The sequence below is a fragment of the Eretmochelys imbricata genome, chromosome 9, assembly GCF_965152235.1.
Source record: "Eretmochelys imbricata isolate rEreImb1 chromosome 9, rEreImb1.hap1, whole genome shotgun sequence".
NCBI lineage: Eukaryota > Metazoa > Chordata > Testudines > Cheloniidae > Eretmochelys > Eretmochelys imbricata.
In genome coordinates this window covers 47778820-47803531 of record NC_135580.1, presented here as the reverse complement: position 1 = coordinate 47803531, position 24712 = coordinate 47778820, and the positions used below count along the sequence as shown (strand labels likewise).

Genomic DNA, 24712 nt, shown 5'->3' with positions numbered 1-24712 from the left:
ATACAGCAGCAGATAAGCACTGCAAAGTATTCCTGCTTGCTTAAAGTTTGACTAAATCATCCCGTTTTTTAAACTGATCATTTTTTCCCAGACCCAAAAGACTCTGCACTTCAAACTCCTTCTCCAGAAACCACACCAGATCCAAACAGGCCCCTTTAGTGATATCACATAATCCAGCCAATCTTCTATTTATCTTCTGGGCTCAGCCAGCTGCTCTCGTCAAATTGTTCATATTCTGAGACTTCTTTGTGTTACTGGTGCCCCACAAGGCACTGCTCACCTCTGTCCCAGGAAACACTGGGGTGCATGACATTTGAAAAGAGCAGTATACCAAATCAGCAGAGAGTTCCCTTGTAGCAGAGGATCTGGTAGGTCTATAGTGTCTTCTTTTGGGGTCTAAGAGAGGGAGCTGGAGAGCAGAGAAAGGAAAGGGGCAGTACTCTTCCATACTCATCTGAATCTAGCTAAAATGATTGTTGCTAAAATGTGGAAATGTACAGGGCAAAATCTGTGCCTGGTTGGCTTGAAAAAAATCCAGGGCATTATTACTAAGGAGAAATGAATTCATTTGCTCAAAGACAAATTGCTAGGGTCTCCTTATTTTGATCTGGTAAAAGAAAATTCCCAGCTGGCTAACAGAAATTTGCTGGATTTGAATATACTTGAGTGAACACTTAGGACAAAATGCTCTGATGCAGGTGACCTACACATAGTGTAAGACCAGGGCAAGATGGGGAAAGTGGCTTTATAGTTTTCAAGAAGAGAATTTATCAGCTATCCATAGGGCACATGCCTTTCTGAGAATCTCAAGACAGCTGAACTAGACTCAGGATCACAAAGCTGAAATCATACAGCTATCTTTATCTTCATAACTTTTGCCTCTACCTGCTCTTCACACACATGCAGATTTTACAGCTTTGTGCTCTGTTGTATACACTATACATTCTTTGCACTTTGTAAATGACAACTCTGAATGTATTTGGGATGCTAGTTTTAAACCTTGTCATCTGATCCTTCAAATAAATTTAAACTATTTGTATGTTTTGTTTAAATAGATTCAGCTCCAGTTCAGGGAAAGGGTAGAACTTATGTTTTCCAAACCTGTTTACCAATCCCCTGCAAATGCCAAGTTAAAAATAAAACGCTGTCATCTTGACTACACAATTTGGTTGTTGGATTTTTTGCAAATAATTCAAGGTCAGATAATAGCACTCACAGAAGTTGCTTGTAAGCTCTCTCCTGGTAGGTCTGGTTGGAGACGTAGGTTACGTATACCGAGAAGTGATTAACTGTGTGCTGGTAGACAATGTCGCACACATCTGATATCACAATGTTTTCTTCCACCCGTTGCTCAAGGTCCAAGAGGAAACTAGATGAGAAACCCAGAATTCATATTAATCATGACCTGTAATTAAAGTCTCGGACCCAAACCATTTGGAGGGGAAACCAATTAGTACCACTGCAGAGTCTTTAAAAGTGGTTAAGTCTTCACCCAGCCAGCTCCTCTATCCCTCCAGCACAGAAGTCATCTGAGCTAGTAGCAAGACACTGTTCTCAACTCAGCAGAGCCAAAAGGCTAATAGCAGTTGTCTTACCGTTCACTGACAGCCATAACATCCAGGACATTGGAGAAGAGGATGTGAGCCTCGGATGGATGTAAGATCTTTTTCAGACGTTCATTCTCCATGAAGTGAGACACCAGCAGATTCAGACTCTTGTAGTATGAGGCTTCAGAAGTGACCAGTTCAAACATGGCCTTGAGGAAAATCCCAAAAAAGAAACACCAACAACATAATAATAGGTTGAGAGTTCATACCATTCATTGTGCACTCTACCTGTAAAAAGACACTCTGAAAGCTCATAGGATTGCTTAGTGATAATGAAAGCATTCATACTGCATGCTACTGACACAGTCCTGTACGGTTAACCATCCATTCCTGAATCAGTCAGTTTGGCTCCAAAATGCAATGAAAGCTCAAATTGTACAACAGTAGCATCCCCTTATGTACTATATATGATTATGGCTAGGAAAGTGACTCTGAAATGGTATCTTGGTATGGCACACAACTTCTGCCTCTGCCTCTTCTTCTGAGTCCTGCATGATTAATTTACTGACAAAACACAGCTGTACTGCTGTGTACACTGCATTGCAGAGCCAACCTACTGTACCATAGTTGTAGAAAAGCAATATAGCATCAAAAACAAATTACTCACCTATAACTGGAGTTCCTTAAGAATATACAGATCCACACTCTTAGAATATGCCTGTGCGTACCATACGAGCCTGAACTCCTCTAGACCAGTGGTTCTCAGACAGGGGTACGCGTACCCTGGGGGTACACAGAGGTCTTCTAGGGCTACAATATTTATATTCCAATTGATTTATTTTATAATATGGTAAAAATTAGAAATTAAGCAATTTTCAGTACTAATATGCTGTGACACTTGTATTTTTATGTCTAATTTTGTAAGCAAGGAGTTTTTAATGGAGGTGAAACTTGAGGTATCTAAGACAAAGCAGACTCCTGAAAGGGGTACAGTAGTCTTGAAAGGTTGAGAGCGACTGGACTAGAAAGCTTTGATTGTTTGAGGGGGAGGGGGAGGGAAAGACCCTGCCTCAAGCCATGGAACACTCCATGCAAGACTATATAATGAGGCAGAGCTCTGGCACACTTTCAGTTCCTTCCACTTCCTCACAGTCTTACAAACTCTGAAGATGGAGGATGGGAAACGATACTGATGATCTACTTGATGAACTCAAGTTACGGGTCAATAACTTTTCTCTTTTTACTAGGTTCAATACAGATCCCCTCTTGGGAGACTGGCAAGCAATGAGGACCTCCAAGGAGGTGGTACTGAAGAAGGTATCTGCTAAACAATGACTGCAGAATTGCTCTTCAAATAAGGCCCCATGGGTCTAGAACCCAGTCCTGTAGAGCTACCAGGCAGCTGACAGCTCCAGGCCATCATTCAGCTGCTGCTGTAACCAATCTGCACTCCACTTCCCATGACCCACTGTGGACACACACTCTGGGAAGCTTCGCCTCAAGGGTTTGACAAACAGCAGCCCCATGGCTCCTGATTGAGTTTATATAGGGTGGGGAGCCAATGTGCATTCCAGGAAGTATTCAGGCAACAGCCCAGATCTTCTGTAGCTACCATGACCATTCCTGCTCCTTGCCCTTGAATTCCTGACTTGACTTCTGCTTGATTTGAACTTCTCCTCTTGACTTGAACCATGAAACCTCATTCGGACTCTGGCCCTTGGTATGGACCCTGGCCTGGACCCGATTACGAACTTCTCTGCTACTCTCAGCCCAATTACTACAGCTCACAACAGAGAACCAAGCTCTGTGCAGGCAGTCCACCCAGCTCCATGAGGAAAACATGGCACTGCGGGCCAAGCTGGCACAGCACTCTGCAGGTAACCAGATGCTACAAGAGCAGGTGGCCCAGCTGCAGGATGAAAACGCCACACGATGGACATGCACTGTGGCTGTATCCGGACCCAGTCTCCTTCCCAGAACTTTTCAATGGGGACTGCAAAAATTCAGGGGGTTGTTTACCAATGCTGCTGCTGTTTCTGCTCCGCCCCCAGTCCTAAGCAAATGACCAAGTGAAAGTAGGACTCATTATTTGTCTCCTGACGTGAGATGCATTGGCTTGGGCCTCACCCCTACTCAAATGAGCGAGCCCAATGCTATCAAACTGGGATGCCTTCCTCCAAGAAATTTCCACCATATTTGACAATCCCCACCAGGCCCGCTTGGCAGAGGTGGCCCTCTGCAAACTTCAGCAGGGGCAGGGTCTGGCCTCTTCCTGTCCCACAATGGCCTCCAAATGAACCTCCAGAAAGTGGAGGCAGAACTAACCTTGGTGCCCTCCAAAAACTTCAAGGAGCTACAATGCTTCCAGGGGTTCACTAACTTTTATAGGTGCTTTATCTCTGGGGTTTCAGGCCAAACAGCTCCATTGACAGCTCTTCTTTGCAAGGACACCACCTTCACTTGGTCTCCGGAGGCCCAACAAGCATTCAACCTGCTAAAGACAACCTCTACCAGTGCCCCAATCCTGGTCCATCCCGACCCAGCACACCCTTTGTTGTTGCGACCGATGCCTCCAATGTGGCAATTAGGGCCACTCTCTCCCAAAGACATAGTCCCCAACAGCACCTCCACCCTTGAGCCTACTATTCATGGAAGCTAACTGTGGTCGAACAGAACTACGGAATTCTGGATAAAGAGCTTCTAGCCATCAAATCAGCCTTTTGAAGAATGGCACCACTATCTGGAGGGTGCACCATACCCAGTAAAGGAATACATAGATCATAAAATATTGGAGCAACTCTGCTGAGTCAGAGTGTTGAACTAGAGGCAGCTTCGCTGGGTCCTGTTCTTCACACACTTCAATTTCACCCTCACATACCACCCAGGAGCCCAGAACGAGACAGCTGATGCCTTGTCCCAAAAAGGGGAGCATCTCACGAGCCAAGAGCCTCCCCACATGAAGTCCCTATGCATTCGTAAGCCCCAGAACTTCCTGGATGCCACAATTCCCCAAGATCTCACGTCACTGATCTGCTCAGCTACAGGGAAGGAGCCTCAAGAAAATCTCTCCTGTTCAGCTGACAAAGATTTTCTAGCCAGTTCTAAACTCTCCCACATAACTTTTTTGACTTTTCCTGAAAAAAACTGTCTCTAAAAGTCATGGAAGAGCGATCCAAGCTACTAATTGCAAAGACTTGACACCTGTGTGATTGTATCTGATTCTGTTGCAGCAGATGATCCAGATGGGGTGGCAGAAGCAAGGATTGGCTCTTTTACCAGATCCAGAGGATCCAAATACCAAACTGTCTGGCCCACTTCAGGCTTATCAGCAGAACTGAGTCAAAAAGTTCCAGCATGTTACTTTTCAGACGCCTGCTTGACCATTTTTGGGTTTACTGGCCTCTGAACCAATCCCCAGGAGCAGTAGACCAAGTAGGTTTGCAGATGGAAGGCTGCACATCCTCTCACAAGACAGATTTGCTTTCGCAGCTCACAGGAACAGTTCTGGTAGTTGGGAGTGTGTGTCCCTTTCACATACATCTTGACTTCATACCTGCAGTGCTCGCCATAAGCAGCTTTTCAGATGCTTCGTGTTGGGACTTAAGCAATGGTGAGCCTTACAATTAAGAGATTGGACTGAGACTCAGGAGATCTGGAATCTATTTGCAACTTCATCACTCTTCTTTTGTGCTAATTCACTTGAGCAATTCACTTAACGTCTATGTGGCTTGTTTCCCCATCTGCAAACTAGGGAAAACACCACTACCTCTGCGGGGTGTTGCAACAATTAACTCATTGCCTATTAGGTGTTCAAATACTACAGTGATAGGGAACCCTTCAGATGTCTATTGTAGTTTAGTGCTGTAAGTTTACTCAGTCATGTACAAGAAGTGAGCTGTGCCAAACAAATAACTGGGACCCACAATAGAATTATTCAGGTTGAGGGCTGTGCCTTTGCTGGAGCCTTCTCTGAATGAGGCAAACCTCCATAAGGATTCATACAGGTATATGTTAGGAATTTCCCTCTGAGTCACTTCTTTGAAGTCAAACCTGTTTTCTGAATTCCTGAAACAACAAAATACCAATTCCACTGTTGTAGACCCCAAATCCAATTCTAGACCATGATGGAGCTGGGACCAGGAAAAGAGGAATGGCAGACGCAGCTTAGTGCATGATGTGGCTCCCTCCTCTCTTCTGGAAAGCACTGACCAGGCACCTAGTAGATCAGTGGTCTCAAACATCCATCCCATTTGATGTATGTACATGGCCTTCATGGAATATTTGATAGCTCAAAAATATATATTTTTTTAAAGAAAAAAGATTCTATCCTCAGAGTTGCAAAGATAACCATAGAAAATTTAAAACCAAATGTAAACTGATGCAGTGTTATCTTCCTGAGTCTGCAGACAGCCAGAAACAATGGCTTAGAAGTATGGACTACACTACCCTATCAATCTCATGGGATGTTAACTAATGATGACACTTTAAATGAGGCATTAACTATGTCATTGCTGATCATTTTAGCAAATGGGATGAGACAGGGAGTGAAAGTGAAGACCATGAGGAAGTTAGGAGTTGCTAAAGGGAAAGAAATGCAAAAGGAAAAAAGTAAGTAATCCTGAAGGTTAAGCTTATTTTCCCACTGCATAAAGCCTAAATGAGACAATAAGATATTTAACAAACAATAACTAGAAGATTAGTTAGTAAATAAATCACATTCTAGCCCTAATTTCTGAGCACATCTCTATCTGATATTGGTGAAAGTTATACTGTGGATTTAGAGTAGCTCTAAATTTATACTCATCAAACAGGCAATAAATAACAACCAAATTTGGTCACCTCCACCGAATAAGAGTGACTCCCCTGTAACAGATCGGGAAGAAGAAAGGTTAGCTCAGTATTTGAGCTTTCCAGAGGACAACAATTTTGCTTTGTAGCAACATTTGAGGTTTTTAATTTTTTCGTTCCACACTGAAATAAAAACAAAATCTTTTGGAAGTGTTTACAAACATGGAATTGGGGTGGGGTGGGGGGGGGCGAGGGAGAGAGAGAGGGACAGACTCTCACACTCTTTAAGAGCAGAGTTTTTTATTCCAGATCACTCGGAAACAAGCAGAGCAGGGACTTGAAACTGGTCTCACACTCCTAGGCTGGTGCCCTTTTCTGGAGGGACTCGCCACCAGCACAGGGGGCCCTGCCATAGGCACTGACTCTGTGGGTGCTCCAGGTCCGGAGCACCCACCGGCAGCCAAGCTCCATGTCCTGCCCCAGCTCACCTCACCTCCGCCTCCTCCCCTGAGTGCGCCATGTCCCCGCTTCTACTCCCAGGGCTTGCCGCCACAAAACAGCTATTTCGTAATGTAACAAGCTGTGGGAGGGAGGGGAGAGGACTGGGAACGCGGCGCACACAAGGGAGGAAGCAGGGAAGAGGTGGGGCCGGAGTTGGGGCGGGGCCTTTGGGGCAGGGGCGGGGCAGGAGTGGAGACAGGGCGGGGCCAGAGACATTGGGTGGGGGAGTCGAGCACCCCCTGGCACCAGCAGATGTCTGTGCCTATGCCCCCCGCCCGCAGTCACCGCTCCTGCCCCACACAGGGCAAAGGGCAGCCCCATCCCCCACCCCCAGTGAGGCTACAGTGAAGGGCGGCAGCAGCAGGGAAGAAGGGGTACATGTGATGGCAGGGGAGGCGAGGGCGCTTCCTGGACTTGAGGGGCCCTAGGATCACATGCAGTGACAGTGGTGCAAGGTGAGTGTGCTGCCAGGGGAGAAATGGGGGCCCCTCCCCCAGAGCTTGCTGCTGCCGGTGGGGAGAGGGTTGGGGGGAGTCCTTCTCTCTGGCCCCAGCCCTGGGGCAGCCTGCCTGCACCCCAAACGCCTCATCCCCAGCCCCACCACACCTCTGAGCCCCTCCCTCATCCCCAGCCAAAGCCCTCATCCCCCTGCACCCTAACCCTCTGCCCCAGCCCTGAGCCCCCTCCTGCATCATAAACCCCTCATCCCTGGGTCACCCCACAGCCCTCACCCCGCACTCCAACCCTCTGCCTGAGCCACTCCCACACCCCAAGTCCCTCATCACTGGCCCCACCCCAGAGCTCTCACATTTTTCCATTATTTTTAGAAATATATATCGGCTTACAAGGCAGGTGCGTGTGTGGGGGGGTGGGACTTGGACCTGTTCTGAGCATCACTAAAAATCATACAAACCTGCCGCCCCTGGTACTACTAATACACTCAAGTAATTTAAATTTATGGTCACTTGTTCCAAGCCATCCCCCATTACATTCACATTCTGTCACTTCCTCCAGGGCAGTTCACTGTGAGAACCTGAGTAATGTCTCTTCTGGCTTGTTCTTCTATTTTTTGCATCATTAAAATATCTTCCATAGAGTTGAGTTCAAGAATGCCCTTGATGATTCATGTTTTGCTGGGCTTAATGCTCAGCAGATGTCTGGATAATTAAAGCTACCCATGGGTGATTTAGTCATTTCTGATCATTATTCCAATAGCATGTTACTTTTTCTGATTGCCTCCTGACCCCTGTAGTCTACAACACATGTCCATCACGATTTCTTTTGTTTTTCCCATTCCTATGTTTCAGCCCATGTTATCTTATAGTCACACCTCCTGTTATTATTTTATATTTTTCTGCTCTTGTATTCACTTCTGATCCTTCATCTCACCTCACCTTGTATTCACCTCATCCTTCTTTCCTCTTTATGTCTTGCCTATCCAGGGTCATAGCTGTATTAATATTCTAATCAGTAACTCACTCCTTCCACCATATTTTGGTAGTGTGAACAAGGTCATAATTGGTTTCATGAAGTACTACTTCCTACTTTTCCTACCTATTAACCAAATTTCTTACATTCTGTATTTTTAAAAAGAGTGAATTCTATTGCTCCTTTTATTGGTCATTGCTAACTCCATCATATCTTTTATTCAAGCCTTCTCTGCTTAAAGTGTTAGCTGGGTGAACAAAACGTCTTACCCCATCTTTCCTATTTTAAAACCTACCTAAATCAACCCTGCTAGCTTAGAATGAAGACAGCTGATACCCCATACGCTCAAACAAAAACCATTGTCTAGTCTTCACTCTCTGCAAAAGACACTCCAGTGTTATAAGTAACGCTATGTTTTAGTCACGGGTATTTTTAGTAAAAGTCATGGACAGGTCACTGGCAGTAAACAAAAATTCATGGCCCATGACCTATCCATGACTTGTACTATATACCCCTGACTAAAACTTGGACCGGGGGGCCGCGGGTGCTCTGGGGGTGTGGGCTGGGGGAGGGGGCACCGCAGGTGCTGGGGGGGGAGGGCAGCAGCGGTGTGCGGCCCAGGATCCCCACTGGTGCTGGGGGTGAGGGTTGGCAGGACTGGCAGGCTCCCGGAAGCAGCCAGCATGTCTCTGCAGCTCCTACGGGGAGGGAAGGCCAGCGGGGGCTCTGCACGCTGCCACTGCCATGAGCACCGGCTCACAGTTCCCATTGGCCGGGAAGAGCCCCTTTGCCCCTCTGCCTAGGAGCTGCAGGGACATGCCGACTGCTTCCAGGGATCCCCCAAGGTAAGCACTGCCCCACACCCCAGCCTTGAGCACTTTCCCACACCCAAACTACTGTTGCTGGGGGGGAGGAGGGGAGGGATGTGGTGGCCTGAGACTGCCTCAGCAGTAGCTGATGCGGCTGGCCCAGGGGCTGCCTGAGCTCCATGACAGACATGCAGCCTTACTTATAAGATAGTTCTGAGGGAATTCTGCGTCACTGCGCACATGCAGAATCCATGTCCTCCACAGATATTTTTTCTTCACAGAAAATACAGTGAGGTGCTACAGTTATGCCTTTCTCCCACCAGGGGCTGCTGTGGCACCAAAACAGAGGGAGCCGGCTCACTGGCAGTAGCAGTCAGCAGTGGATAGGGAGGAAGAGAGACTGCACTCTTCACAACACCCTGCCCTGAGGCCAGGTGAGGAGGCGGCACAGGATATGGGTGGGAGGGCAGACAGACAGAGCTGGGCTCATGGGACTGCTGGGGGATGTCACATAGACTGGGACTGAGAAGGGCTAGTGAGAGGGAATAGACTGTGGTGGGGGCTGAATGGGAGTAGGGGTGCAGGGCCACATTGGGTTAGTGGGGTGGGGCTGCCAGGGACACATGCGGGGGGAGAGTGGTGAAGGAACACATGGGAATGGAGGGAAGGGGGGGGGGGCAAGTGGGGGTGCAGGGACACAAGGGAACAGGGGCAGATATGCCTGACCGAATGGGAGAGGCTGGGGTCAGCCAGCATCTGTATGGGGGAGGTTCCCCAACTCCTGAACAATCCCCTCCACCCCCTAAAAAACCTGTTCCATACTTCTCCCACCCACACCCAACAACACTCCTGGTTCACTCGCAATTACTTCCAGCAATTACTTCCCTCTCCCTCAGATCCTCTGTTACCCCTGGCTCTCCAAAGCCTTTCCACTGCTTCTGAGGGGTGTGGAAAATACAGTTCTGTATAGTAGTTTAAATGAATTATTACTCAAAGCTCTGTATTATTATGCCTGGTAAGGAATCTATTTGTCAAAAAACATTTCCTGAATCTTTTTTGTTGTCTGTATTGTTATGGACATTCTTGTTGACAGGTATTTTGAAATAAATTACCAAAATAATTGAAAATGGCATGATTATATTGTGTTATTTTGACAAATAAAATACACAGAATTCTGCAGAATTTTAAAATATTGTGTGCAGAATTTTAAATTTTTTGGCGCAGAATTCCCCCAGGAGTAAGTGCTGCTGAAGGGGTGTCTGTACACCATCCTGGCTGAAGCATGAAGGAGTTAAATCCCTTCACTGACCTGAGAGGAAAAGTATCCCAGAGAGGCTGCCTGAGGTGCAAAGCCTTTAGATAGTAGCTTATAACAGTGGCCCCCCTTGGGCTGCTGAAAGGTGGTGCCAACTGCTATGTCTCAGGAGCAGGGAAGCCATAATAAACGTTTTCACTCATGTGTGCACCACTGCGACAGCCCTGAGTGTACAGTCAACAACCCACTCAACACATTATTTGACACAGCCGTATAAATTAACAGTACAAAAACAATGTCCAGAGATAGCCTAGTCTGTGCAGTTAAAGTGCTCGTGCATCCTTATTGACCCAGTTTTGCGTACTGCAATTGTCATTCTGTTTTAAAGTAAGGACAGAATCAAAGAATCAACACTGCGAAATAAGGAAACTCCACTGGGACTGGTGACCAACCATTTAATTCCTTTTATTCCAATTCATTTTTAATTATATTAAACAAAGTAATTCTTCCTAGGAATAATAGAAAGTATGATTCCTGCCTCTGACAACAGAAGAGGATCATCTGGCATGGAGGGAGGCCAAAGAGGGTACTATTATTAGTACTTCATTACTCCTTTACCTCCTTGTAAATCAGTAGTAGTAGTAATGAGAAGCTAAGTTCTCGATTGTTGCTATTGAAGTTGCCAGCAGCAAGATTCTCTTCTGGTGATTGGGGTAGGGTACAGGCAGGCCTTAAATTCTCAGAGATTATTTCCAGGAGTTTCCCATAACCCTAAGCCATGTTCGGGGCTCTGGGCTTCAGCTGAGGGGTGGGGGGGTCTCAGAGGCTTCAGCCCCATAAAGGTCAGGGGGCGCCAGGGCTTCCGCCTCCACAAGAGGTGCCGGGACTCTGGCTGAATTTAAGCCCTAGGTATAGGACTTCCTCATGCTCTTTGGAAAGTGAAGTTCATTAGCATTACATATGGGGGTATTTAATAGACCACAATTTGTCACTGGCTGTGGTGGAACTTCCTTATTTTTGAATGTTGATATTTTGACTTAAGTGACTCTAGTCACACTGACTTTAAGGAAAAATCCAACAGATAAACTCTTTATTCCCTCTCATGCCTTCCATTACCTCCTGCAGTTTGATCTCATCTGGCTGAAGGATATTCAGGACACCGCTGCTCCTGATCTCTGGAAGATCCTGCCACAAGTTAAACCTGGAGGTGGAGTTCCTGAGCAAGCTGATTTGGGGAGGAGTCCTGCTTTCTGCAGTATTTGTGGGTTCTGCCTCTAATGGCGTCTCCTCATTGGCTGAGCACTCCTCGGGGTCTGTCTGTGCATCTTGCAGTCGTCTGGTTTCAATCTCCCGAAGTGTAGATTTATCTCGATATTCCTGATACAAGAGCCCTAGAAGCCAACATGATGGTTAGAGAGCTATTATTGAACAATATAGGGAAAAGAATATGGATTTATTTTGGCGTGAATATTTTACTTCAGTTCATCGAAGCAAAGAGGTAGAAAGCATCCATTCCAGAGTGAAAGAAAAAGCCAAATGTTGATTTCCCAGCCTCAACCAAAAGCGGAAAGAATAAAATTACAAAACTGTGGAAGTACATGCAGAATCCGATGAATCCATTATCAGTTTCTATATGTGAAAATGGAACTGTCTCATTTCTCAGTGGCGTCTTTAGAAAGGTCTGTAAGAAAAGGCTCTTCCCTTATCTTTGTATGATGCTACTATACTATTAAGGATCTACATATCTGCTAGGGAGATGGCATTATATAAATCTGTTTTACTTTAATCCCTGTTAAAGTCAAGGGAGCATCTTCCATTGACTTCAATGGGGATAGGATCAGGTCCTTAGAGAGGAAGGGTAATCAGGTCATTAAAGTACTAGATCTGGGGTAGGCATCCTATTGCACGCATGCCAAAGGCAGCACGTGAGCTGATTTTCAGTGGCACTCACACTGCTGGGGTCCTGGCCACCAGTCCTGCGGTCTCTGCATTTTAATTTAATTTTAAATGAAGCTTCTTAAACATTTTAAAAACCTTATTTACTTTACATACAACAATAGTTTAGTTATATATTAAAGACTTATAGAAAGAGACCTTCTAAAAAAGTTAAAATGTATTGCTGGCACATGAAACCTTAAATTAGAGTGAATAAATGAAGACTCGGCACACTACTTCTGAAAGGTTGCCGACCCAGATAGACCAGGGCTCAGGAGACCTGGGTTCTGTTCCTGGCTTTGCCGCTAACTTCCTGGGTGAATTTGAGCATATCACTTAATCTCTCTGCACCTCTGTTCTCTGTAATACTTCAAAGAGATGTAAGAGGATAAATTATTTAATGTTCATGAGATGCTTGAATATGTCAGTGACAAGTGTCAGCCATAGAAAAATAGATAAAACTTTAAGGGAAAACTGCAACCATTTTGTTCAGTCCAGCAGTCTTAAAGGCCACCTCACTATATTTAAACTACTAAATGATTGACAACAATATGTAATTACAATTAATATTTCTGATCTTACAGCTAGGGAAAACTCTTCAGATGACAGTGGTAGACTTATTCATTTAATTCAATGAATCTGGTAATCTGCTCTCTCATCCTCAATGTTATGTTTAAATACAGAAAAGTGGGTTGGGGTTTAGTGTTAGGAACAGAGAACTGGGAATCAGGGTTCCTGAGTTTTATTCTTAGCTCTACCAACCATTGGATTTTGCTCTATGACAAGTTATGAGATTTCTAGTGCCAGGTGGAATATCTATCAGAACAGGAAGCTCTTAATGGGGGAAACCAAAATAAATATCCCCCAACTGAATGAAATGAAATAAAATCAGTTATATTTAAAACTGTTCAAAGCCCTAAATAATATCTAAATGTATTGGTCTTGTCATTTATATATTTTGAGAGCATTCACTCTTAAGTTCCCATTGATTTTCCCAAAATTCCTTCAGAATCTGGGGCAGAGGGAGTTCCACTGAATTAGGCAAAACTTCCTTCTGATTTTCAGGGTCCTACCCCTAACAAAAGAAAACTACAAAACAATCTTGTACTTTGGAAGTTTTAAGATCTAGTATTTCTCATAAGGCTGCTGTTAGTTGTCCCATGTTGCCCTTTCCAGTCATCCGGTGGAACCAGAAAACCAATTCCTTGGATCTAGAATATGAATTACTAGATTTGACAACATAGGAATGCCAATTAGTCTTCCGTTAGTCATTCACTCCATTTATTTAATATAAATTGCATTCTTTTAATTTATCTCCCTTGGTTTGGTTTATACTTGAATAGGACATCTGCTAGGAGAGCAATACAGTGGTGCACAGACAATCCAGGAGTTTATGGAGAGTGTTGGGGACAACTTCCTAGTGCAGCTACTGGAGGAACCAAACAGGGTTCCGTTCTCCTCTTGACCGGCTGCTTACAAACCGGGAAGAATTACTAGGGGAAGCAGAAGTGGATGGCAACCTGGGCAGCAGGTACCATGAGATGGTTGAGTTCAGGATCCTCACAAAAGGAAGAAAGGAGAGTAGCAAAATACGGACCCTGTACTTCAGAAAAGCAGACTTTAACTCCCTTAGGGAACTGATGGACAGGATCCCCTGGGAGGCTAATATGATGGGGAAAGGAGTCCAGGAAAGTTGGCTGTATTTTAAAGAAATCTTATTGAAGGTGCAGGAACAAACCATCCCGATGTGCAGAAAGAATAGCAAATATGGCAGGCGACCAGCTTAGCTTAACAGTGAAATCTTCGGTGCGCTTAAACACAAAAAGGAAGCTTACAAGAAGTGGAAACTTGGTCAGATGACTAGGGAGGAGTATAAAAATATTGCTTGGGCATGCAGGGCTGTAATCAGTAAGGCCAAAACACAACTGGAGTTGCAGCTAGCAAGGGATGACGGGTAAAAGAAAAAGAAGGGTTTCTACAGGTATGTTAGCAACAAGAAAAAGGTCAGGGGAAGTGTGGGACCCTTAATGAATGGGGGAGGCAACCTGGTGACAGACGATGTGGAAAAAGCTGAAGTACTCAATACTTTTTTTGCTTGGGTCTTCACAGACAAGGTCAGCTCCCACACTGCTATCCTGGACAATACAGTATGGGGAGGTGGTGAGCAGACCTCAGGTGGTGAAAGAACAGGTTAACGACTATTTAGAAAAGCTGGACATACACAAGTTCATGGGTCCAGATCTAATGCATCCGAGGGTACTGACGGAATTGGCTGATGTGATTGCAGAGCCATTGGCCATTATCTCTGAAAACGCATGGCAATCGGGGGAGGTCCCGGATGATTGGAAAAAGGCAAATATATTGCCCATCTTTTTAAGAGGGAAGGAGGAGAACCTGGGGAACTATAGACCAGTCAGCCTCACCTCAGTCCCTGGAAAAATTGTGGAACAGGTCCTCAAGGAAACCATTTTGAAGCACTTGGAGGAGAGGAAGGTGATCAGGAAAAGTCAACATGGATTCACCAAGAGCAAGTCATGCCTGACCAAGTCATGCTGATTGCCTTCTATGATGAGATAACTGGCTCTGTGAATATGGGGAAAGCGGTGGACGTGATATATCTTGACTTTAGCAAAGCTTTTGATACGGTCTCCCACAGTATTCTTACCAGCAAGTTCAAAAAATATGGACTGGATTAATGGACTATAAGGTGGATAGAAAGCTAGCTAGATTGTTGGGCTCAACTGGTAATGATCAACGGCTTGATGTTTAGTTGGCAGCTGGTATCAAGTGCAGTGCCCCAGGGTTCAGTCCTGGGGCCAGTTTTGTTCAAAGTCTTCATTAATGATCTGGACGATGGGATAGACCGCACCCTCAGCAAGTTCGTGGATGACACTGAGCTGGGGGGAGAGGTAGATACACTGGAGGGAAGGGATAGGGTCCAGAGTGATCTAGACAAATTGGAGGATTGGGCCAAAAGAAATCTGATGAGGTTCAGCAAGGACAAGTGCAGAGTTCTGCACTTAGGAAGGAAGAATCCCATGCACCGCTACAGGCTGGGGACCGACTGGCAAAGCAGCAGTTCTGCAGAAAAGGACCTGGGGATTACAGTGGACAAGAAGCTGGATATGAGTCAGCAGTGTGCCCTTGTTGCCAAGAAGGCTAACAGCATATCGGGCTGCATTAGTAGGAGCATTACCAGCAGACTGAGGGAAGTGATTATTCCTTATTCTCTATTCAGCACTGGTGAGGCCACATCTGGAGTACTGCATCCAGTTTTGGGCCCCCCACTACAGAAAGGATGTGGACAAATTGGAGAGAGTCCAGCGGAGGGCAACAAAAATGATCAGGGGGCTGGGGCACATGACTTACGAGGAGAGGCTGAGGGAACTGGGCTTGTTTAGTCTGCAGAAGGGAAGAGTGAGGGGGGATTTGATAGCAGCCTTCAACTACCTGATGGGGGGTTCCAAAGAGGATGGAGCTAGGCTGTTCTCAGTGGTGGAAAATGACAGAACAAGGAGAAATGATCTCAAGTTGCAGGGGGGGGAGGTCTAGGTTGAATATTTGGAAACACTATTTCACTAGAAGGGTGGTGAAGCACTGGAATGGGTTACCTAGTGAAGTGGGAGAATCTCCATCCTTAGAGGTTTTTAAGGCCCGGCTTGACAAAGCCCTGGCTGAGATGATTTAGTTGGGGCTGCTCCTGCTTTGAGCAGGGGGTTGGACTAGATGACCTCCTGAGGTCCCTTCCAACCCTAATCTTCTATGATTCTAAGTGTTGTGATTGTTAAATGAACAACAATGCTGGTGTCAGCCATTCCATAAATACTTTATTTTGCTTTACTCAATAAGGGTTAAAATCTATCTGGCAAAATGTATAAATGATATTGTATCTCATAAACAGTTTTCATATATAACAATGTGAGAGACAGGTCAGGAGTTTGTGTACCAGGTATTTCAATTTTTTTTGAAACTCAGTACCAATTAATGTTGAACCTATATTTCTAGACAGAGTTATGATGGGAAAACGTGTACATAAACACATACACTCACAGAATGTGGTAATTCTTGTAAACTGTTCTTTCTGGAAAGATATTCAAAACTGGATTAAAATAGCAATAGGATTAGCTGTACCTTGGAAACCATACACATTTCTGTTAGCTTCCTACACTATAAATGAAGAAAAGAGACTTTCCTTGAAGTTTATCACGATGCTACTTACATAATTCCTCATAGTCTACTATGCTTATATGGTTTCATACATGTTATCTGTTAATCGTCAATAGTGTGCTCAGTCCTGTACATAACACAGGGCATGAATTGGGATGTACAGAACATTTAAAGCTTGTGAAGGAAACCCTCCTGAATCAGCATTGACCTTAGTGAGACTTCTCATGTACTTAAACTTAAGCACGTGCTTGAATGCTCTGCTGCACTGGGGCCCAGAGTGTTCACTGGTTTAGAGGATCAAGCCTTAGGAGAGCAGGGAAGGCTGGGAAATGCAGTCCCTGGGGCATGCTGGGGAATAAGGGGACTATATAAAAAAGACTACCTTTTCCACAGTAGAGGAGACATGTGGAAGGAAGGAAGTTGCGCTGATGGGTCTTGTCCTGAAAGTTATAGGCAAATAACCCCACTTTGTTTTTGTTTTGTGGAATTGTGGTTTATTCTCTTTGTAAACATTTAGAGGCAGATCCCTTTAATAAGGATCTGTTGGGCAGATTCTTTCCTTCTGTTTTTGGAGAACATGAAATAAAACTCTAGTCAATGAAATTCTTGTTTTGTTAATATGTTCCCTATCTGATCCACCTTTCCTTTGATCTGCCAAAGATGGAAGACAACATCCCTTTCCCAAGGAGCCTTCAGCCCAAAAGTGTCAGCTTAGGTAGGGTTAGAGAGAGAAACACATTTTAAAGAAGGATTTGAAGGTAGAGGGAAGCCTACCTAGTGGGTGTTCCAGACATAGAGAAAGTATGAAAGCATGAAGATGATAGTGGGAGAAGGACAGAAAGGAGGATGAGTAGGAAGACCTTTGGGCAGAGCAAAGACAGCAAAAAACCAAATACTAAAATATGAAAACAGAGATATAGGCTGTGAAGGACTTGGGAAGGGTGTTGGTGATAAGGATGGGAAGCATGAATTCTATATGGAAGTTGAGGGGAGTTAATGTGACTAGAGCAGCATGTGAAAATGATTTTATCTGCAATATTTTGGGACAGACTGAAGGGAATCAAAGTGAGAATCAGGAAACTTAAGCAGGAGGCTATGGTGGTTAAATCAGGTGGTTAAATCTGAACCTGACCGGAGAGTGTTGAGTTGTTTTCAGAACCAGCCTGACCCAAACCCAACACTTCCTCCCGAACCTGTGTCAGCACCACCACCTTATCCTTGGGGCTTGGCCTGGGGGAACTTCCTGCTCACCACGCCCCATGCTTGCTATCCAACTGCAGCCACCTCCTGCCCGGTGGGTCGGCCTAGTGATAGCTGCGTGTCCCACTACTGCCAGCCTCCACAGCTTCACTGAGCTGTGTGTGCTGCCAAGTAAGAGGCACTGTAATCGAATGTTAAACCGTATTGTACTGCTCAGCCACTAGATGGCGCTGTGTGTAACATACCCCATTTTGACAGGTTTCAGAGTAACAGCCGTGTTAGTCTGTATTCGCAAAAAGAAAAGGAGTACTTGTGGCACCTTAGAGACTAACCAATTTATTTGAGCATGAGCTTTCGTGAGCTACAGCTCACTTCATCGGATGCATACCGTGGAAACTGCAGCAGACTTTATATATACACAGAGAATATGAAACAATACCTCCTCCCACCCCACTGTCCTGCTGGTAATAGCTTATCTAAAGTGATCATCAGGTTAGGCCATTTCCAGCACAAATCCAGGTTTTCTCACCCTCCACCCCCCCACACAAATTCACTCTCCTGCTGGTGATAGCCCATCCAAAGTGACAACTCTTTACACAATGTGCATGATAATCAAGTTAGGCCATTTCCTGCACAAATCCAGGTTCTCTCACTCCCTCACCCCCCTCCAAAAACCCACCCCCATACACACACAAACTCACTCTCCTGCTGGTAATAGCTCATCCAAACTGACCACTCTCCAAGTTTAAATCCAAGTTAAACCAGAACATCGGGGGGGGGGGGGGTAGGAAAAAACAAGAGGAAATAGGCTACCTTGCATAATGACTTAGCCACTCCCAGTCTCTATTTAAGCCTAAATTAATAGTATCCAATTTGCAAATGAATTCCAATTCAGCAGTTTCTCGCTGGAGTCTGGATTTGAAGTTTTTTTGTTTTAAGATAGCGACCTTCATGTCTGTGATTGCGTGACCAGAGAGATTGAAGTGTTCTCCGACTGGTTTATGAATGTTATAATTCTTGACATCTGATTTGTGTCCATTTATTCTTTTACGTAGAGACTGTCCAGTTTGACCAATGTACATGGCAGAGGGGCATTGCTGGCACATGATGGCATATATCACATTGGTGGATGTGCAGGTGAACGAGCCTCTGATAGTGTGGCTGATGTTATTAGGCCCTGTGATGGTGTCCCCTGAATAGATATGTGGGCACAATTGGCAACGGGCTTTGGTGCAAGGATAAGTTCCTGGGTTAGTGGTTCTGTTGTGTGGTATGTGGTTGTTGGAAACCTCAGCCATACCTGGCAGAACATTAAGACACTTATGATTAGAGCCCTGCGTGGATACAGGAACGTGTATCCGCATCTGATCTGCGATCCGCAAAAATTGTCTGAAGGTATCTGCATCCATGGATATGGATATCTGTAGATATCCATGGATTTGCAGGGCTCTAAACAGCACTGTGCAGCAGTGACCAGTGGAGCCGGAACGGAGGGTGGGGAAACGGGGAGCCTCGTCCATCCACTTTTCACAGGGGCAGACCCCTCCCCCTTACCCTCTTCTTCCTTCCCAAGCCCCCACTCCCTCTCCTCCCCGGCCAGGCCAGCATGGAGCCTAGCCGGGGAGCCCAGACAGCTCTGGGGAACCACAGCGGACCCTGCACCTGCCCGTGGTGCATGGTGGAGGGGAGGGGGCTGAGAGCAGCCCTCAGCCATGTCCCTGCCTGGCTGAGGGAAGGTGGAGGTTCAGCAACTTTGCACCAGCTCCCTACAGCTGCCCGTGTGGCTCTCAGGCTGGGGGGGGGCATGTGCCTCAGAGCCTCAACCCGGCCACGGTAAGAGCCGGGTGGGCAGCTGTGAGGAACCATGGTGCAGTCCCTCTGCCTGTCCTGGGCGGGAGGTCTGGGGGGCAGGGACACGAACTGGGGGCTTCTTGGGCCCCCTGCCCAGGGCAGGTGGAGGGTCCACCGCAGGTCCCCACAGCTGCCCTCTCTCAGCTCTTATCATGGCTAGGCTGCGGCTCCGAGGCACCCCCACCCCCGGCTGGAGCCTGGTGAGGGAGAGACGCGTTGGCAGCTGTCGAAAGCCTAGGTCCCTCCACCTGCTCTGGTGAGTCTGTGCTACAGCTCCAGAGCCCTGCACAGATACAAAATTTGTATCTGCATCTGAGCTGCTATCCACAAAAATGGTCCATGGATATAAAGCAGATACCTCAGGATTTGCAGGGCTCTACTTATGATGAACACATCTGGTATGTATAAGCAAGCTCTATGACCAGTCCATATCGGGTACAGAAGAATGTGACATGTTGACAGGAGTAAACTAAGAATAGAGACAGAAGGAACAGCAATAAAGGACGCAGGATCTCATTGCCATGCCATTCTTCAGTGCCCCAGAGAATTTCAACTTTGAAAAACCTTCACAACGAACAGACTGGAAGCAGTGTTTTGCAAGATTTCAAATTGCAAACTCCTCAAAGAAACTGAAGATGTATAGGTATCTTTTTAAATTTATGCTATGGGGAAGTGAGCAAACCATATCCTTAAATCTTTTGACTTTACTGAAGACAGTCACAAATGATTATGAAAGGGTTCTGGCTATATTTGATGCATACTTTATATCCCAGAAAAATGTGGTTTATGAAAGAGGATGTTTTCACCAGAGAATTCAAGAACCAAGGGAAAATGTTGACCGTTTTATAAGAACTCTGCAAATGTTGGCTGAAAACTGTAATTTTGGAAATGAAAAACATGAAAATACCAAATACAGGCTGGTTATTGGGTTAACAGATAAAAATCTTTCACAGCAGCTACAACTCGAGAGATTTAACCCTAAGCACAGCTATACAGATGGCAAAGCAGTCAAAATTAGTCAAACAGTACAAAAGACAGGAGCACACTGAAAAATCTGAAACTAGCTTAGAAACTATAAACAGACATTTGAGTGTTAAGTTATTATCATAAAACCCCTGAGGCAAGGAGAGAGAACTCTGAGGCTAAGAGGGACAAATTCCAGCCTACACACACAAGGTGTGAAAAAAGTCATGTACCAAGAGATGATGCATGTCCAGCTAGAGGTACACCATGTAATAAATGCATGAAATGTGCAAATTTTGCATGTGTTTGCTTCACCAAAGCAGTCAGGGAGTTGACTCATATTCCAGAGAATCAAGAGCCATTTTTTCCAGGCTCTATTTCTTGTATTCACATAGAGCCTGTCTGGAGAGTGAAATTGAATATTCATAGCAAGACAATTCACTTAGGAATTGACTTCACCAGTCATCTCAGAAGAGACTCACAATCACCTTTAACCCCTTCCAGAGCTGAAGTCACTTGACATGCATCTGGGTAGCCATGGAGGTATTCTTAATTGCATGAACCAGTTCATCACAGAAATAGTTTACAAAGACAAAACCTTTGCATTCAAGTGGATGTGATCAAAGGACCACAGACCAACACCTTTCTCAGCCACAGTGTGGCAGCCATGATGGATTTAATGAGAAAGGTAGATGAACTCAATGGAATATTTGGTGATATTGAGCTTTAGAAAGGCGATCCAAATAAATTTGAGACAACGCTGAACCATATAGTGTACATATCCCTTGCAGGATTCTCATCCATTACTTCATAAAGTGGAAAACGAGTTAGAGAGAATGGCATAATTAAGGAAAGTGCTTAGCCAACAGCATGGTGTGCCACAATGGTACCAGTAATAAAGAAAAATGGAAAAATATGAATGTGTGGATCTTAAAGGACTTAATGAAGCAGTCCCAACATTGCATGACTTCCTCCCAAAAGTGAAAGGAGGTACAGTATTCTCAAAAAGAAAAGGAGTACTTGTGGCACCTTAGAGACTAACCAATTTATTTGCTCAAATAAATTGGTTAGTCTCTAAGGTGCCACAAGTACTCCTTTTCTTTTTGCGAATACAGGCTAATACGGCTGTTACTCTGAAAGTATTCTCAAAGCAGATTCTGCCAAATTAGCCAAAGAAAGTGCTAAACTTACTACATTTATCACATCCTTTGGGAGATTCTGTTTTCAAAGATTATCTTTTGGAATTACCAGTGCACCTGAAATTTTCCAAAGAAAGATGGCAGAACTGTTAACGAACACAAATGGAGTTGTAGGTTTCATGGATGATATTCCAATATATGGATCTTCAATGGAAGAATACTGTACAACAAAACCCTCAATGAAGTCCTAAACCTAAGCAGTTAGTCTAGACTGAAGATAAACAAGGAAAAGTGCATTTTCTGCATGCCCCAAATAAAGTTTCTGGGACAGACAAACAAAAATGGAATCAATCCTAGCCCTGAGAAAGTGAAAGCAATTCAAGAATTGAATGCACCAGTGAATGTACCAGAACTGAGATGTACACCAAGGATGATAAATTATCTTGGTCAATACCTACAAGACCTTTCTACAGTGACAAAACCACTGAATGAATTGTTAAAGTCCAACACATCTTGCCTGTGGGGGCCAAATCAAAAAACTGTCTTCAAAAAGGTTAAAAATTATCTCAACAGCTCCAGTTCTCAATTACTATGACGTCCACAAACCCACAGTGATAACAGATCATAAACTGCTTGTAACCCGCATCAATGGAAAAGACCCTGATCAAGCACCTCTGAGATGCCAATGTCTATTGCTAAGATTAATGTAATTTAACTCAATTGCTAGATATATTCCTGGGAAAAATCTGGTAGCAGCAGATGTTCTGTCACGGAGCCCAGCATTGCACTTCACTACTTGAGAGTTTGAAGATGACGTAAAGGCATATGTGGATATTGTGGACACATTCAAACCAGTGTGAGAAAAGAGACTATTCCTGCTACAGAAAGCAACCTCGACAGACATGCAACTTCAGGAAGTTTCTAAGTTACATTGGAGCAGCTGGACCAAGTATCTAAAGGATACTAAGGAAGTGACAAAAGACTTCAGCAAGTCAATGGACTCATGATTAAAGGCAACTTCATTGTCATTCCTAATGAAATGAGAGGAGACATCCTAAACCTCAACCACGAAGAACATCAAGAATTAATTGAATGCCATGAACAGGCTAACAAGTCAGTGTGGTGGCCAGGCATCAGCACAGACATAAAGAATAAAGTATCTGCATGTGAACACTGTAGAACTAATAGACAAACAAAACACAAAGAACCTTGAATATAAACACCTCTACCAGACAGACCTTGGAAGAGACTAGCTGCAGATTTATTCAAAGTCAGAGGACATCATTACCTAGTCATCATGGCCTGTGTTTTCAGGTATACAAAAATAATGAACTTCAAAGACAGTATGACCGTGTAAATACTGTAAATGGTAAGAATGTAGAACAGGGGTCAGCAACCTTTCAGAAGTGGTGTGCCGAGTCTTCATTTATTAACTCTAATTTAAGGTTTCGCGTGCCAGAATACATTTTAATATTTTTAGATGGCCTCTTTCTATAAGTCTTTCTATAAGTCTTTAATATATAATACATGCAAGTACATCTTACACTAAACTATTGTTGTATGTAAAGTAAATAAGATTTTAAAAATGTTTAAGAAGCTTCATGTAAAATTAAATTAAAATGCAGAGCCCCCCGGACTGGTGGCCAGGACCTGGGCAGTGTGAGTGCCACTGAAAATCAGCTCACGTGCCGGGGAAGATGTAATAGAATGCTAAACTGTTCAGCCACTAGGTGGCACTGTCTATAAAAACCTGATTTTAAACGAACCTCAGGCATATCTGGCAGAACATTAAATGCTCTTATGATGAACACAGCTGGTGTGTATAAGCAAGCTCTATAACCAGTCCATATCTAGTACAGAACAACATGACAGATACTGAGACTCCTCAGCACATTCACTCACAGCACATACAGAGCACAGTGAGACAGGAGGAGGGATAAGAGACAACATGACCCAAGACGAAGTGGTTGGGTTGTTTTCAGACTCAACCTGAACCCAACACTCGTAGTCAGGTCCTGTTGGGTTACGTTGCAAGGATCTACAACAGAAGATGGTTCTCGGAGATTCAGCTCATAATATGTCTCTCCACTGGTTACTGTTTCCTTTCCCCCTTTACCACAATGTGTTGTCAGTTTAACTTATGTTATCCAATTTAGACTGTAGACTCCCATGGGCAAGGACCTCGTCCTCTTCTATGCCTATACAACAAAAAGCCCACTAATAGGGATATAGGAATAATTAACCTACTGCAGCTGACCCTTGTGCAGTCTGTGACTGATGGCAATCTTTCTCCTAAAGAGTACAACATGGGTGTACGCAAGTACATCTTACACACATCAGTTTGCAGATTTTTAGCTTCCTGGGAGCAGCATTTCTTGTAGCAGGGTAAGAAGGATGGTCCAGTGCCTAAGGCTGTGGACTGGAACTTGGGAAGTCCCACTGGATTCTTGGCTCAGCCAGAGACTCCCTGTAGTACCTTGCACAAATCACTTAATCTTCACCCTGTGCCTCAATTCCCCATCTGTAAAAATGTAATACTCTTCCTCACAGAGGTGTTGTGAAAATAAAATCCATTAATGATTTGAGATGCTCAGACACTAAAATGATGAGGGCCTTATAAGTAACTAGATCGATATTTGGCAATTAGGTTGTTTTGGTGTCTAGCGCTGTTTTTACATCTTTATCAAGCCTTTCATTAACACATTGCCACTAAATTAAGACTATAATAACACATCTGCCTTGGGAGATTAGTAGAAATGCAGCAGGAAGGAGACAACAGATCAGGCAGCGAGTATACAAATTTAAAACTGTTCACTACATCCCTGAACTATTCCCAAAATTCTGCTGTTTTGGCTGACAAATATTGTCTGGCTTCTTCTGGCATCTAACTTACTCAAGCTTTCTCAATGCCTTCCATTTCTTCCTTGGTCCAAGCTTCCCATAGCATCCTCCAAGGCTCAGCCTCTCCTCATCAATAACCCTACACCTAACTGCAGACTTCTCCTGTTCCTGGTAAATGTCCTCAGTGGTCCAAGTAGTCTCCTCATTCCCAACTGTAGGGTTTTGCCTGACAGCTTACCAGAATCTCTAGGAGATTTCACATTTTGGCCCATGACAGGCTTCAGCCTT

General features: G+C 44.7%; 1 protein-coding gene across 1 annotated transcript in view; it reads right to left on the bottom strand.

The window, feature by feature from the left end:
- Positions 1-24712, bottom strand: part of NGEF (neuronal guanine nucleotide exchange factor) — a 75424-nt gene that overhangs the window by 17172 nt on the left and 33540 nt on the right. The window contains exons 5-7 of the mRNA XM_077826581.1: positions 11445-11719; positions 1596-1756; positions 1217-1369 (exon numbers count right to left, since the gene is read on the bottom strand). Of these exons, the coding sequence (XP_077682707.1) occupies positions 1217-1369; positions 1596-1756; positions 11445-11719 (589 nt within the window). The remainder of the gene's footprint in view (positions 1-1216; positions 1370-1595; positions 1757-11444; positions 11720-24712) is intronic.